Consider the following 18,034-nt stretch of genomic DNA (forward strand, 5'->3'; position numbering starts at 1 on the left):
CACTAATGCACCTACAAGAGAGGGGTATAACAATATGGCCTGAAGAATTTTTCCAAAAAAGCATTAAAAGATTGATTGCAGAAAAAACAAAATAAAACAGACCCACAAAAAGCACTTCAGACTAGAGAAAATTGGGTGATTGAACAGGAAATGAAAATGCCAAGCAACTAAGGGGCATATTGAGCTTCCTAAAGGGTTTTATTTCCCCTCACATCTACAGTTTGGCTCTTTGTTCTGCTTTTGGCCTCAGAAAATATAGCTGAGTTCAGAATAGTGGATTGTACAGAAGTTCTCCCCAACAAAACTGCACATACAGGAACTAGTTAAGACACTTTCACAAACATTTGAGAAATCTAAGAAAAAAAGTAAAAACCAGAACTTTGTTATAAAGAGGAACTGTAAACAGCTTCCTCAGAATATCCTAAAAAAAAAAAAAAAAAGGCAAAAAACACGATCAGATTCAAAACTTGCAACAGCTGAACCCCACCTAAATATTGCACTAGAAGAATTCACCAGAAAGGGTGCAACCGACATGGGGGTCAGGGCTCTGTGTTAAACAGCCCCAAAAGTTCTGGTTATAAACCAGAACCTCAGACTTTACACTTACTTCTGTCTTTATGACTGAACTGAAGAACAGCAGGGCCATAAATATGGGTTGATCTCATCTGCCTTCCTTCACTCTGGAATCCACTGAGAATTGTGTGTGCCTCGGCTAGGTTTGCTCCAGGTAGCCAGACAGAAGTCAGTCTCAAAAAAGGACTTCAACAATCTACTACTTGTGTTCCAGCTGGTTACCCCCACATCTCCTTGGGGACAGACAGCACAGGGACACCAGAGCATGCTGCTGAATTACCCATGGTGGACATGTCAGCAGAGGGACCACTGCGGACATTTTCTGGAAAAGGATAAATTGTGAGAGTGCATTTCAGAGCTAGCCAGAGGAAAGATACCTGGGTTTTGCTGGATGAGGTCCTGGGGAATGGCACTTTTAATGTAGTTCCTTTAAATGAGTAGCTGTAGCACCAGCTGTAAGGAGAGGTCAAAGAGAAGTCTTTAGCGAACTGCAGGGCTCTCATAATGATTAGCTACCTGCTAGGTGCTTTACAGGTGGGCTTGTATCCCAAAGGTCAGACTGAAACCAACCAAAATGCTAAAACATTTAGACCCAGATATCAGAACTCCTGAAAGCAAATATTTGGATCTGGAGATGATGCCTACCACATTCAATACATGTTCCTGATCTCTCCTGGGGACACTGGGAGGATTCCTGGCAGTTCGGAGGCAGACCAGTGGGGCCAGGCAGAGGCTAAAACTGGGAATGCTTTCAAGAGATAAGCAGCTGCCACCAGTCCTACTCAGTGTGAGACTGGGTGGACTGGGGGGAGTTCCAAATGCTCATAAACCTAGGAGGAACAGCAGTGCTGTCTGCTGTATCTACATTCAAAAGGAAAGAGGGGTTTATAGATGATAAGGGGACAAAAATAGAACAAAACAGCATGGCATGGACACAATACAGCCAGAACTGAAGCTTTGAGGGGGACAACGCAGCCCAGCTACCCAGGATTTAGCTTTCTTCCTAGCTGCATTCAAGGGGAAGGCCCAGTTTCCCATGGAAACTGCAAGCTCCCTTACTTCAGTCAGTTCATTCACGTAACCATTAGAAAGCATCTTTCAAAATGGCATTATTTATTCAGGCTCCAAAACACACAGAACAAACGGTGTAAAAGAAGGCCCTAATACCTGGGTGCGTTATGCACTCCCGAAATTCTCCCCGCTAACTCTTGCGGAAGAAACATCCCTCACATCAGCTGAGCTCAGGATGCGACTGGAAGAAAGTGCTGTCTTGCAGCAGACATGCTTGCCTCATCTGTGGTTGTGGTTTTTTTTGCCGGCCTATTGTCTCCTATTAACATTTCCCTAGTAGTCTGTTTTAGCTCACCAAAACTCCCACCCTTACTATGTCTGATATGGTGGACTGTTCCCTTTTATTTCTTTTCCCAAATGTTTCCGTCTAAGAATGGAACAAATGATACCGATAGAAAACACGTTAAATGGTGGAGACCCGACTCCTGAGAGATCTGAAGTTGGCCTTGTCAACAGAGAATCAAATGAAGATGTTCCTGCTGGTTCCACAAGATCAGTGCTGAGCCAGGCATTAGTCAATATTTTCAATAATCATCTGGAAATGAATTTAAAAAAAAAAACAACATAGGAAAGTCACTGCCAGTTACATTTACAGGTGACACAAAGCTTAGCAGGGTGGTAAAAATGATGAGGCTTACAGCCACTTCACAGACACTGAGCATCTGAAATTGATCTCAGGGAAAAAAAAGAAACAACAAAAGAACACCTGTACTCAAACTGCATTTTATTTTCACCAAATCGAAGTGCCACAGGCTGTAACCGCAAGTTATACAGGCTTCAGCCTATAAAGCAGGAGTACAGTAAAGGATTTAGGAAGTTGCAGTGAAGTGACAACTGGAGATGAGAACCTGAATGGGGTTAGAGGACAGGATCAATGCCATTCACCCTTGCATTATAGCAAGTAGAGATCAGTTTTCCCTCCAAAGCCCAGCACTGCCAAGGTAGGTCCTGGAGAACTGAGGGGAGACAACAACTGGAACACCACCAAAACCCTAAAAGCAAAAGCGGCACAGCTTGCCTTGTAATTAAGACACTTGCATCTCCAGTGTCGCAATCTTTCCTTTCAAATAGAAGGAGAGGGGGCTGAACGGGATCTCTTTCCATCCCTCACTCCCCCCAAACATTTTCAAGGCTGTAGGAAACACCCTACTGGGAGATATTCAAGAATTTTATCTGTAAATTTATCTAAAAAGTGGATGACCTAACTTGTTTGTAACACACTGATAGGTCCAAAAGCACAATTTAAGAGCCTGTTTCAATTAATGAAGAAAGTATTCACTAACAACTAGCAGCTGGGAGCTGAAGCCAGAAAACCTCAGAATTAAAAAATAAAAAATAGAAGTTGGGTGTGGTTTCTGTAAACTGTGATGGTGGTTGGCACGGAAACAAACTACCGAGTGAGAAGATTTACCCTTCATCTTCAAGTCAAGGCTGGAGGCTAAAGTGCCTCTTCCAAATACCATGAGTTATGGGTTCAGTGTATGTTGCACCTAGTTACCCCTGTAACACAGGTCACTACAAGTCAGATGTGGCCATCCCTGCTGGCCTTCAACATCACAAACTTCAAAGGACTCATTAAAATAAACCAAGCCATTCTCAACCAGACTGATGGGACAGGTTATGGGGGTGGGAGGTGCTGCTTTTATGCTGCTGACTTCAGTTAGGAACCAAGACAATCAGCCCTTTATTACCAGTGCCTAGAAATATATGAATATATATTTATTTTAGGTAGCTGTGTTCTGCTTTGCATATTAAAAAATTACACACAAAATAGCTGCCCCCCCCCTTTTTTTTAAATTTAATCTGTACTCCAACATGGCTTCCCCTCTTCTGCATGACTTTTGTCATTGTAAGTTGATACAGATTTTTACTTTGCTATTTGAAGCAATATAAGCCAAATAGTCAAGGTTTTCATATTAATCACATAAGAGAACCAGTTCAGTTCTATTCCCAGCTGCAAGGGGAGAAAGTTTCTTGTATTAGTTTAAGCACAAATTAACACTGGCAGTACCCAGTGGCCCTAATTTGCAAATGTTTCTGCTAAGTACCCTAGTGCTTCCCTTTTAAGTGCTTAACTTAAAATAGCAATGGTTTAAAGTTTACAGGTCAGGTATCCAGTAGCTGTGCTTCCCTTTTCCCAAATGTCCCAACCTTGGTGTCTGAATTTTGGGGTCACTTCTACATTTCTGCCTGTGGATGTTTCAGTAACTCCAGTGTCTCTGGAGTACCTGATGCTTGTCAGCAGCCAAAGGGGAAGTCGCACTGCAGCATTTCATGCAGAATGAAGCTGTTTAACTGCTGTTACATTAACCAGCTTAGGGAAATTAATATGCAAAAATTAGTGAATGTTTCACTTGGTTGCATACGAGCCTGCCTTGCAATCTTTACCCAAATAATGTGCTTTCAGCCATCTTCATTACAGTAAACATAACTAAAGAGGACTGCAGGGGAAAAAAAAACCCAACAAACAACTCTTTCTTATTCGCTGGGATCAATCAAATGATTTCACTGTTGTTACGCATAAAAACTGAAACAACAAAAAAAATCACGTAACCCACTTGCTGAGGGAAATGTATGGTGATGTTTCAAACTTAACTATCCAGAAACTACCTCCTCTGGCATCTACTGCTTGGGAATAGTTACTAGAAATAGACAGGCAGAAGATTGCCAGAAAAAAAACTTTACAACTGACATGGAGTTTGTGCATCCAGTCAGAGCTGACTAAAACATTTCCTGTTCTGAAACTTTCTGTTCAGGAAAAGTTACCGCTATGTGTTACAAGACTGTTCCCTGACTGCTTTAAAGGAAAAATGAAAACCAATTGATTAGTTGGTATTCAAAAGAGCCAGAAGCAGCCCCTACAACTTTTAAACCATCTTTTTTAGGCTCCTCTCTCTAAGTCCTAGGAAAAGGACAATCTCATACTTCTTTTAAGAATCTGATGCCAATCCATAATTCTGAATGATCAACATGTGGTCTTGGCATTTAAAAAATAGTATAAGGAGAGAAAAGAAAAGCTAAAGAAGAAAGAACCCAAGTATTGTAGACAAGTCACTTCCATGGGCTGTATGGTAAAGTCTGGCATCAACATATACTGCAGAGGTGATAGGACACAACTTCTCTTGTGCGACATCTATCCATGTAGGGCCTCAGAGGACTTTACAGACATGCCTACTTGTATCTGCTCTGGAAAGACTGTACTGAACTATGGAACTACAACTTTCCATTGTGTAAAACCGCTCCTCAAACACTAGAAGTAAAACAGAGATCTGCCTCTTGTTTCTAGCAAGCATCTTTTCCTCTGTTTAAGAGACGTTAACATTCCCCCCCCCAGGGAAGCACAAATCTAGCATGGGAGATGCTTCACAATAGCTCAAACTTGATAGCCACCTCTGAAATGAGTCCTGGTACTGGCTGAAAAGCTGTCCTGAAATAGCATGAAAATAAGAAGGGACAGCATGGAGTGCCATTCTTCTAACTCATTTATTGTTTTCCTAATGACAAAGTACAGAAGAAAGGATAGTATATTGGCTCAGAAAATCCTTAACCTGCCTCCACATAGTTTTGCGGTATAACATAGGCAAGTTTTTAATGTCCATTTTTGACAGCTCTATAGAAACTAATTAATTAAATGGCTAATACAAAGCTCCACTAACAGAAGAAAGATCAAATACTTTGTTGCAAAAGATTTCCGTGACTAAGGTAAGTTTAAGGAAAAAAATCCATGCCTGACTATATCAGTGTACATGCTTCTACTGCACACAACCTCTCCTTTCCGCACTCATGTCTTCACTAGCCTCATAAATCAGGTACGCTTTAATCACACTTTCAGGAATTACAGCCAATTAATCAGCATCCTCAGGAGCCATGATCTCAGGTGTGCTGGGGTGTTTCTAATATTTGTTCTGGGTTCTCACTTCCTTGTACACTCAAGCCTACTACGTCTGTTGCTGAAATGTCCCCTAGCCTGGCCTTGCTGGTTGAGGGCACCTCTCTCATGGTACCTACCGTCATGGCTGTGCAGCATTCACAACTCAGTCCTCAACATCTACTAGTTCACCACTGCAACTGCGAGACTATACGTTTAAAAGTGCACCTGAACTAAGAATAGCATCTCAAGGATTTCTTCCACCTCCTCTGTTCTGCGCTTCCTATCTACTAACGTCACCCACTGCTATTTGTATAGTTGCTGTGAATCTCAAGCCTGTTACACATATTAGCTAACATGAACAATCCTCCTGATACAACCATGCAGGCAAAGGAACTGAAGCATGAAGCTGTTAAAGTGGTGACTGCCAGCACACGAGCTGGAGAGGCAGACCTGGAAGATACTGAGTGGCATACACATAGCTGGACGCTGGTGTCGGAGGAAGGCAGGGATCCCCAGGAGGGGCTTCCACTCAGTGTCAACATTAAGGGTGCTGGGAAGAACTGCCTTACACAGTAACGGGATAATCCCGGCTTGCAGGGAGGCATCAGGTGCCTCTTCACTCCAACCTTCTTCTTGCGGTCTTAACCTCTAGGTTGGGAAAGAAATTTGGTACGTCCTGGAGCACTAGACCACCTCTTGGATAAATGAAGTGTGTATGTGTGGGTGATAGTATTTAATTATGTGGTTATATACTGTTGCCTCACTTCCTGGGCATACTGAAGCTTGTCCCAGAAGGTTGGGACAAAGGGTAAACACAGTAGTGTTACAAACAACACTACATAAATATAGTAACGTTCACTGAAATTAGCTGACATGCCACATAAATCCACTTTCTTTGTGGAAAGATCAACATGTCTATTAAAGCTGTAGCTATCTTGCACAGACAATTCTGCATGAAGACAGTTGCTAGTAATGTATAAACCTAGAATATGACCTCTGCAGTAAAAGTTAAACCTGCAATCAGAAGAATGAATGAATGAATTGAAAGACTAGTCAGAAACACATGGTTCTGGTACTTTCCTCCCCATTGACAAGATCTCTGTGTTTGTTTACAATAAGAATGTGATACAGAGGGGTTACAAAACCACAACAGAATCACAAACAAAAGACAACTCTCAGTCCTAGCTCTGTAGACTGGACAATATACTCTCAAATGTTACAGCACATTATCTAAAGGAAAAAGATTTGGCACAAACAATGTGCTAAAGAGCCATTAAATAAGGAACAGAACATAGACACTTTTTTTTTTTCTTTCTTTTTTTCCTTGAAGAATGGGCTTGAAGGTGAAAGCAAAGGCAAAAGAAGTCTTTTGGCTTTTATATGAAGATATTGTAGATCTCTAAGGTTTCATCTCATATTGGAAGCACATGAGTCAAGAACAGATAACAACTACAAATGTTTGCTTATAAGCTAATTCAAGAACATCAAGCAGCAAGTAATTTTTCACACCTAAAGCAATTTAGAGTGTACTTTAAAGATAAAAATGGAGCCAAATATTCCTCCAAAACCCCCACAGAGTCACTGAGATTTTAAGTACGATATACTTAACTAAATGAACACAACATCACACTAGTTCCAGTTAACAGAGAGTGAATTTGACTTGAGAGAAAGAAATCTGATTGACTTCTTAGAGATAAATAGCCATAAATAATTCTATGTCTGTGAGATCTAGAGTAGTGATTTTCCAAGGTATAAGTACTTCAGAGTAGGAAATGCAATTATCCTTCAAGGCAGTAAGGCACACTGGAAATCTGTGTCTCCAAATCCAGCTTTGATATAGACTCAATAAATTACACAAAAAATTTAGATGTACATCCCATCTCTTTACTATAAAGTCCCTGAACAACCTAAGCTACAAACTTATTACTGAAAATGTTCTAATGTTAAAACTATACCAAAAACTGTTTCCATGCTCATAGAATTGGAGTGTATGAATGTCTGTGCTAAACATGCACGCTTGCAGTTACAGTGACAGATGCATAATGTGTGTGCAAAGCATTTAGTGACATGGTCCCAGACTCTTGCCTCCAGGAACACCATAGATGCTGCACCCCTGAAGAACATGGTGGATACACACAGCATTCACTTAGCACAGGGGTTAAGCCAAATGCTGCAGACGTGAGGACAACCCTTTCCCTGATCCACACAGCCACCTGTTGTTAGGTCCACAAGGAATCAGAGGCAGTCTACATTCAAGCATATGAAAAAATTATAAATGGGCCACTTTTACTCATTTGCATCAACATCAAAGTAGTGCTTATTTACAGGAAGAGACAATTGCATTGTAAATAAACTTAAACCTCCACAAATAGGTGATCCCATTCTTCCCTTTGTCTTTGAAGATGTCAAAATTCAGTATCTGACTCCTAGAAAATGAAATTCTGAATTTCAGGCACTGACCTCATGGAATACACATTTGGGTTTGTTCAGTAATAAAAGCGTGCTTTGATTTGTGGCTATCATGAAAAATCTCCATAAGCAACTTCCTAAAACAGGAGCAATATCTGCTACCAAAGAAAAACATGTTTAGTAGCAGATAAGAAACCATCACTTCTGGGACCAAGAGAAACTGACTGGATCCCAAAGGTGGATTTTGTTTCTAGGTGTGAGGACTACGACTCAGAAGGCTGTAATCCTAAGAGCTTAGATTTCAGCAAAGCACGAAGGAGCAACTTCTGAAGAATAACTTCCCTCCGCCCCTGTCAAGAATTCTTCATAAATGGCATAAGGCCAAGCAGAATTACCTAAGTTCAGGGGTGCAAATCTAAGCCTATATATAACTTCTGAGAAGTTAAACCTTTAAACCGCTGGGGTGCAGGGTTTAAAAGGAAGTCAGCAACTTGAAAGCTAAACGCAGTTTTAAAAATTCTGAAGTTCAAGTACTTTAAGGGTATCACACCACAGCATGCCTTACTGGCAGAATTGTTAGTCTTTGTTCTTCTCTCAAAAAAACCCTAAACAAAACCAAAAAAAGCCCAAAACAACCCAAACCCCAACCTACTCTAAGTATTTTACCAGGTAAAGAAACACACCTGTCTGAAAGAGCAAACCAACAAAGTCACTCACTATGCATCAACACGTGAGGCAAAATATCCTACAGGAGCAAAAAACCCTGTACTTCTGGTGTCTCTCATTTACAGAAATTACCTTTAATTAACAAAGAACTTTAAAAATCAGTTTACAGGAACTTGACAGCATCACTTTAAGGAAACAGTATAGCCACTGGGTGATGAAAATCACTGCAAAGTACCATCAGGGCCTTGACTCATGTCTTTGTGGAGCTGCAATGATTTCAGTGTCACTCTGCACCAACACAAATACTTATACGCACATACAGCTCACTGTGGGATCATGGCTGACACACACCTCTCACTAGCAAGCAAACAAGCAAGCATGCTTTTGCCAGGGAAGAGAAAATATAAACTCTGCAATCACGAGGTCAGATCCAGGGCTCCCTTTACGGAAAACTGTTGCACATGAACATACACGAGAAACATCAACAGACTTGCAAAACACCACCACCAAAACATACCTGGCTATCACATAATTAAACAGCACCAGCACTTCTTTTAGAAAATTGTAATTTTCAAAGAATGACTCTCAGCTTGTTAAAGTGAGCTGCTAGTGAAAGCCAGACAGAGACTGTGTTAATACCAGAGAGGTGGTTTAAAAATTCAGGTTAAAGCAACAGCTACAGATCATAATAATTAACTCTAAGTTTCTGCTCTTGAGACACCAAAGCAAGGAGTTCACATGCAATAAGCTGACAAAATCAAAACAGAGATTGTATATAAATGAATCTGATTACAAGCAAATGGCAAAACCAAAGTTTCTTCTCTGAAGAATCACTACATAAAATAAAATTCTGCTGCTGTATCAACTGATGTTAGTTTACTGAATTTTTAAAATAAAGGGGTTTCTCCTCTTTTCCTTCAAATCCCTTTTAGAAACCACTTCCCACAGTTTGCCTTTTGTAATTCATCTCCACTCAGAAGCCATCTGCTCTTTTCCTCACACACACATGTTGTACACACTCCAAGACAAACACAATGCAGAATCAAACAGCGTGATCCAACTTTTTTTTGTTAGGACTGCTCCAGCAGGAGCAGCTCCCTCCCATCCTGTTCCCTCCCTCTCTCTTCCTGCCTCCTCTCTTCACCCTTCAGCCAGGGTTTGCTGGGAAGCACCGTGCTCTAGCTTCCAAGAGGGGCTCAAGAGGACCAGCTTCCCATCCTGCACTCAAGCACAAAAAGAACAGAACGGATTTGGGAAGGTCACAGCATTTTGCACATTCACCACGACTGAGATCAAGCGATGCCTACCTGCAGGAGGAAGACCCCTCTGCTCTCCACACACCCCGTGCCCACCACGTCCTGCAGCAGAGCTTTGGGCCGGCTCAGCAGAACCGCCTGCAGAGTGGGACTCGGCAAAGCAGTCATCTCAAAGGAACTAGTGACAAACACTTCTAGTGCTCAGCTTTTATCCATATACCTGAAGCCCTTTACAAGGCTAGTCAACAGTGCTAGCCCTCTTTCACAGATGGGAGGAAGGATAGCACAGGCACCCAAGGGACTTGCCCAACACTGTCTAGCAGGGCGGTAAGAGACAAACAAATCCCAAATTCCAGACCACTGGTTTAATCCAGGGCTGGCTGCACTCTGTGTGCTTCTTGCCAGTTTCCCCAGTACCACACAGAAGGGGAGGTTAGTGGTGCTCTTGGCAGGAACACGTGGGAGAGAAGAAAGCCCTGAAGTCGGCAAGGGGCAGGAACGGTGGCAACTGCCTGTATTGGCACCACACTGCCCATGGGGAGAAGGCAGGCAGGCAAGGGCAGAAGGAGCACCTCAGGCACTCACACCACTGCCAGATGCCAAGATGTTTATAGGAGTAAAGAAATAGGCAATGCCCTGTGAGAGCACGTTCGCAGGGGTACCTGACAGCAACTGCAAAGTGCTATGCCCAGGAAGGGTTTGATGCAAGTAACAATTAACTTGTCTTGACAAGCACAAGAACAACTCTCCTAATAACCAAATGGAGAGATCACAAGCAGGGTGGTGTTCAAGTGTGTACAAATGCACCCATGGAGAAAAGAGATGCGTTTGGCGTGAAGCAGTTTCTCAAGCAATTTTCCTATTTACTTAGTGCTCCTCACTAGACTGTTTACCTGCTAAAGGTAATCGGAATGGGAGTATGTTCAGGCACCTGCTCCTACACAGACATGTACTAAAATGTCTGTTTTAGCATAGAAATCAGCCAAGGAAATACCACACTCTCAGCACGACAGCATCGCTGAGGGATACAATTCGGAAGGATGTTACAATGGTCTCAGTCATCTGGTGTATTCTCAAATGACGAGGTCTGGGAAATATTCCTACCTGCTCCCACACTGCAGAAATGAAAGCATTTTCACTGCAGCTCTTCCGGGGTGCTTCCGTCACAGGTTGTCTGCTCTGTCAAAAAATTGTCTAACTGCTACTTTTTAGAAAGTCGGAAGCATGACATCAACTTTTTCTGAGAAATGCTTTATGATCCATTGAAAAACACGCTAAGTAAAAGCCCAGATTTGAATTGTCAGGAAAGGACTTTGCCATTCCCACTCTCAGGCTAAGGCTATAAGCAGTACAGCAGGAGACATTCTGCTTCCCATGGAAGAGTTACAGGATACTCAGACAAAAACTCTTCCATAGTTAACCAGCTTCTATACAAAGCAAATTTAATAAAGGAAAAATGCCAGGCCCAGTGTTAATATACAACATAGCTACACAAAACCACACAAATCTCAGTATAAAAATAATAAGGGGTGGAATTCTCAAAGGATTTGCAGCATGGCTGCTTAATGAGTGATTTGGTTCAATGGGGAAGCAAAATCAAACACACAGAGCCTTAAAAAAAGCCTGAGTATTTGGATCAAGTTCAGACAGTCAGAGCCCACATTCACAGCTCAAAGTCCGAAAAGTGAATGGAAAAGGTCAGAGAGTGCTTCTGTATCTGTGCTACTGATGTATGACTAAAAATTCTTGCAAGTGCATCTATTGCTTTTTTTCTTCTTCTTCAAGGAAGTCCTGCTTTTCCAGTAAGACATGGCTTGTTTGAATCAATAGGTCATAATGCCTTTGCTGTTATAGGATGCAAGAGATCATTAAGAAGGCAGAAGAAATTTAGCAAGATCCAGCACAATGTACTTCTCTCACCATAATTTCATCCAGACAAATTAGGTGGTCATAGTATCTCCAAGATGACAGCTTTGAGAAGCACCTGGAGATGTTTGAGAAGATCATAGCATCTCTGCTGAGCCCATAGCAGCCAGTAATACTACACAGCACTTGGAAGGCAAGAAGGTAGTTCCTCTAGAGCAGAGGACAGAAGGGAGCTTCGGTCGATCAAGTGGAATTAGCAAGTTTATATTTGACTAGAATATTCATTTGCTTGTGTGACAAATGCTACATGATCTTTGATGACAACTCAGTATTGCTTCCCAGGTGCAGGCCATTGAGAAGAGTGAGCACTGCGCAGCCAAAATGACTTGTACCAACACCTCATGATCTCTCGTTCAAACACTGATCCCACCCATCCCTGATCCGCTTATGAGATCTGCAGAGATCATAGCACAGTAGAGCACGGTTGGGAAGTTACACATTTTTAGAAGAGCAGTGTAAAAGCTATTGCTCAGGGAGCTTCACCCACTGCAGTAACATTTACTAAGAACTTGTGGTACACATCAGCCCGCTTCAACAAGCGAGGCACAAAGCCCTCAAATAGGCAATGGTGCAGCAGAACAAAACCAGAGCAACACCTCAATCACATGCCAGCATGGGTTCCTCATTTCCAGTCCAAATCCTGAGAGCTGGTAGCTTTTGGATACATCGGGAAACATCGTTGCCAGCGTGTTACCCACCAAACAGAAGTGGGGGTGGGGGGGTGGGGTAGGGGGGGTGTAGCATCTCGCAAACAATAAAAGTGACTCTCCCTTAAATCAGGTAAGTATGAAGCTATTCCTAGTGAAGGATAAGTAAGAAGCTAATGATGGTTATTAATAGCCCTTAAAGCTAACAGTTCATCTGAGTTAAATGCAAGAGTAATAATCCCTTTATGACCTTCACCATTTTTACTAGGGAAATGGACAAAGTTTCATGAAAGACTGCTATTAATGACAGTTTTCAACTATTTTAAATCTTGAAAATTACACTAACCTAAATCAGAATCTACCAGGATCTGCTATTTATACATATCACTGAGGACTTAAAACAGAAATGGTAGACAAGAGCTTTGCCTTTTACCACCTCTTCAAAGTCAGTAGATTTTTGCCCAAGACTTCCACAGGTATTGAATCTACATGTTAATCTGCTATGAGGCATGCCTAGGGACTATAGAACACCCAATGTGAAAAATTGGGTTGTAATGATAAAGGTGGTAAGAATTTCTTGCTGTTCTTCACTGTTAGTCACACATCATTAGCCCAGAAAACCTGCTCTTGTAGCAAGGAAAACTATTACTAAAACCAGTCAAGCCTTAGCCTGAAATACAAGAGCCACATCTTGACCAGAAGCGTGAAAGAGAAGAAATAGTAAGAGATCTAACTGTTCAGCTTAAGAATTTTTCCTCTGCACCTCTACTACAAATGTGGATAATTAAACACATCCACAATCGCAAAAGATAACAGAACAGGATAGAAAGCATCTTCCTTCTGGGGAATAGGACAAACACTGACTTTTCACAGACTGGCAAAGTTGTCTTTCTAGGCACATAGGTACTTCATTTTCTGCTGCTGTGCTTCTTGAGCCTTTCCTCTGAAGGACTTCTTACAATGCAGGATGCAGGTACAGACAAGCCAAAGGTCTAGTTTGAAACAGCACGAACAAAAGCAAGACCAAATTTCATCTGCTACTTGACATTCTACCTTTATTCACCTTGGCTTTAGCCAGAGCTTCGTAATAAACAGGGGAGATATGTACATTGAATCTGCTCAATCTACAAAGCACACACCTGGCAACACACTTGGTCTAAGAACATAGCCTGGTATTACAAAGCAAAACTATATATTTATCTTTGAAGTAGTAATATTGGTTTTGATTGTGGTTTAGGGGTTGTTTGATTTTGTTCAGATTGGCAAGTGGCTTTGTACAACTCAAAACATTTTAAGACCACAGTGAACATGGTTGTTTGAGGTACTTACTGTTCTTCCTATGCAGAAAAGGTAAGGGGTGTTTCTATTACATAGTAAAGGTAAGGTAAGAAAATCATGGCACTTGAATCAAACTGTGAAATGTTGCACTTGTTCCTGAAAAACTATTATATGTTTTTGCAGAAATCCATCAGAACTGTGTCTAGGCCATCCACAACATGAAGAAATAACTGCGAGCTGTGTTGCATAATGGAAAGTTATGCAACTGAAGTATGAAAATACTGAAGTTACACTTACTTTGTACTGAACATACAAAACAGAATTGTAAATGCCTTCTTTCTCAGTTTTACCTACTGTCCTTCTCTTGTACAACAGATGTTACCTAGGGCACAAAAATCATCTACAACTGCTCAGCAGATTTGCTCAACACAGGATCATACTCGCTCCGCATGCTGCTCTTTATCTTGCAGTGGCTTCCATCTCAAACAGAAAGCAGGCAGTTTGAAGTGATTAAAAATATGGCAGTGATAATCTACAATTTCTTTCTCTTGCACCCTATCTCCCTTTACTGTATACTTTAAATATAAGCAAAACTCACAGTCATGGCCAGCGGATCCTGATTGCACCCAAGAGTTGACAGGGACTCTGACTCGCAATTAGCCTTGAACGTCCTAACTGATGCAATATGAAAATTTAACTGGATTGGTCAAAGTCAGCACATTAACAACGTGACTGCCCTCCAGCTCATTCATTAGATCCAGCATTAAAGGTTAACACCAGAAACAATGCAGTTTGCAGGAGCAGGCAAGAGTGTACAAGGGCCAGGCTGTGGCTCACGTGCACAGGAATAGCCGCAGTGTCACTACAGTTGTGCATCAAGGACAGCAGGCAGTTCACCCAGTGCTCCAGCTGTTCCAGTTGTGGTTTTGGCAGAATACAGGACACTTGGGGGATGAATGAATATACTGACGGAGACAGGAAGGACAAGACTTGGAAAACGTGAAGCGTTTCCAGGTTTGCCTAATCTTTTGCTTGCATAGTCCCAGTCCCCATTATTTCCTCTGCAATATTGCACATATTTAAATAAATATTCTGTTTTGTTTCAAATGTCCCAAGGCATGAAAGTACAACAGCAGCCTGGCTGTGGGGAGACAATAATCAACGTTTCAACTAGTTACCATGAAGCAAACACAGGGGAAATTTGTTAACACTGAAGTCACTGTATCAGAAATGAAGAACAACAGGTTGAGAAGGAGACTTGGGACTCCCACTTCTAGGCTCATTGCATGGTCAATTACCACAAGTAGTTCTGATCTGATCAGCCTCTTAATCCCCATCATCCCAGGGGAGGGTAGTTAATTCACAGCACTGCCCTGCATTTGGCAGAGGGGCTGTTTCACTCTCTCAGCACAGTTAGTTTCTATATGGGAGGGGGACCAAAGGGAAGAAACAGCAGAGCCCTCTTAACCTAGAGAGCTGCCCAGACAGTGACTACGTGTGACAGGTGGGAAGTGAGAGATTCCAGCAGACTCCTGAGACAAGGTGCTTTATGGATTTAGAGCACCTCATCTGTGAAGATAACTTCTTGCCTAGTCCTGGCAACCAAAAGCAGCAGCATGCCAGCCTAATTAATTACTAGTTTAAGAATCCAAAGGGCTAGAATCCATTTTAAGATGTTACTAAGGAGAGAACTCCAAAAAACCAACAACGGGACAATTTATTTTTACTGACTCACTGGTGACTTTGGGAGGTGCAATTTGGACAGCTGACAGGTGAGAAGGTTAGTCAGGGCAGATGATCCTAACACATCAGAAGTAATTTCTTTTATCCTACCCAGAGTTATTCTTAATGAATCCCTTTCTGTAACATGACAGTGCCTTTCCAGTCCCTTACACTTAAGCTACGCCCTAACTGTAATCAGTATCACCCTAGATCTCCTCAGAATTAATCACTGCTGAGCAGTCCACAAAACAAGCCCTGCAGTTGTACCATAATGTAAATGTTCTCTTGACCTGATTTTATGTTAGAGTAAAGCTAAAAAACCACAAAGAGGTTTCTGTGGAACTGACAGATAATGTAAAATTCAATGCAGTACAGCATACACTAAAGCATGATGCACACTAAGGTCTTTGGGCTGGATCAGACACATAGTCCAGGGGTAAATAAGGTTGACACATGAAGACTAGACATAGTATGTTATTAAAAATTGGTAAGTAGCCTATTAATTAGATTCTAATAGACTTATAATCATTAGATACTTCAGATATTTTTGTATTTCAGTTCTCATTAGTACCACAACAAGACCTCAAAATTATTCCATTCACACACATGCTCCCAAGTTAAGAATACAAATAGTTATCTCCAGAAAACAGCACAGTAAGTATACACATGGGTGTGTATTTTCTTCCTTGTGATATTCCAGTCAATACGAACCACAACATGGCTACTAGATGCTGCCAAGAGCAAAGGAAAACAGGATGCATGGCTGCATATAGGGGTTCATACCCCATACTATTTTTCTTTTAGAAAGGTAAAGTACACCTGTAACAGCTTCCATGAAAATGGTACTAGACCCCTCATATGAAATCCCTACCTGCCTTGAATTCTTATGCAAAATAGAAAAGTCGTAGCTTGCATTTTGCAAAAGTTACTCAACAACAATTTCTAGAATTTTGCAGGTAGCTGCTTTAAAATAGCAAATATGAGAATAAAGAGATAATTCGGTAACATTCATCTTCACTAAAAGCAGCAGTCATGCAAGGAGTTGGGGCTTTGAAACACAATCAGGTCTGATTTGATAACCCCTATCATTTTATACTTACATAACTTCCTGTGAAAAATCAAGCATATCTGACAATACCTGTTCCTCTTTTTCTTTGGTCTTGCTCCTGGAGACTCTGGAAGAGGTAACATCCTGAGCTGGAATGACAGAGATTTGATGCAGTGGCATGTTCATCACACCGCCTTGTTTGGTCCTATCATTTACAGGAAGGAGGCTTGAAGGCAGTGCTCATTCGGTGCCATTGTCAGGCCTTGCACCTAAAAAATAAAAATATTAGATGATGTTTAAGTAGCTCAAAATGCAATTATTTCTAAACTAAAGCTAAGCCTTCAATTGGACCAAGATGCACCTCTTATTTTCCCCTCCAGATTCTGAACAGGAGGGAGTTTCGTGCACTGGCTGGGTGAGAAACGACACAGGAGTTTTAAAGAACTAGAACTAGACAGGTCAGAGCAGAGTTCATGCAAATGAATGAATAAATAAATTATCAACCAGTTCTGAAAGTGATTCGAGAGCAGAGCCAGAGGGCAGGGGTCATGTGTGAGTCTACGTGGATAGAGAGGAGGAGGAAGAGCAGCTCTCCAAGCGGAGCAGCAGGTGCATGCTACCTGGAGGTGCAGAGAGCAAAGCTCGTGCAAGGATTTTCCCAGACTCCCAGACCCACCACACTGGATCAAACTGCCTCAGGCATCATCCTGAATCAGGCTGAATGCTGAAGCTTTGGTTAAAAACAGTCAGTATACTGCATTTGGCTCCTGTCATTCATATAAACATGTACCAGCTGGCAATAGGAAGATGCATCATGTGAGCTATTCCCTTCTTAAGGCTATTAGTGAATAATATAATCAAAACCCCTTGCTAGGAATCAGGAATCCACTGGACTACACACACTTTATCCTTCTTTTACTAATACAACAGGGAAGCATTACACATAGGAAAGACAGTGATAGACATAAATTAGCCAAAATTGGCAACACTAATCTGAAAGGCAGGCATAATTAGCCATACCTTTTATTAGATTAGCAAAGTTACATTAAATAAAAAGCTTTTTGAAACACGTAGGATCATGGAGTGTTTATTTGGAATGTAACCTGCCACAAATGAGATACAATCAATTGTGTTTAAGGAACGGATTAGAGGGGAATTAACACAGCGGGGACTACACTAAATAGGGCAACTGGATGATGCACTGTTCTTCTGTTTCCATAACATATCAACTTTTTGTTTTTTGTTTTTGAATCTGTGAAAGCAGAAAACGGAGAACAGATAGATGCCCTATATATTATGTTAACAATTTGGAAGCAGTATAGCCTAGCACTTGGCGCATACCCTTAACTTATATGGCACACGTTTTTAATTGAATATTTAATTAACTGGAAGTTTTAAAGATAGGCCAAGCTTCCTAGGTTTTTGATTCTGCAAAAGATGCTGGTCTGGTTCTATTTCCATTAGACTCCACAGGAATACTGCAGTTGTGTAAAATGAAAACAGGATCAAATCCTTTGACTACTTTTGATTAGAAGGCAAAAAAAAAAAATTACATATCCCAAGGCAA

At 41.4% G+C, this 18,034-nt stretch overlaps 1 protein-coding gene across 4 annotated transcripts in view; it reads right to left on the bottom strand.

Annotated features, from left to right (window-relative positions):
* MARCHF8 (membrane associated ring-CH-type finger 8) overlaps nt 1-18,034 on the bottom strand; it is a 99,255-nt gene that overhangs the window by 60,096 nt on the left and 21,125 nt on the right. For all 4 annotated transcript variants that reach the window (XM_075025943.1, XM_075025945.1, XM_075025944.1 and 1 more), the window contains exon 2: nt 16,558-16,736. In XM_075025943.1, the coding sequence (XP_074882044.1) occupies nt 16,558-16,653 (96 nt within the window). In that variant the 5' untranslated portion in view covers nt 16,654-16,736. The remainder of the gene's footprint in view (nt 1-16,557; nt 16,737-18,034) is intronic.

Source organism: Buteo buteo, chromosome 4 (genome assembly GCF_964188355.1).
Source record: "Buteo buteo chromosome 4, bButBut1.hap1.1, whole genome shotgun sequence".
NCBI lineage: Eukaryota > Metazoa > Chordata > Aves > Accipitriformes > Accipitridae > Buteo > Buteo buteo.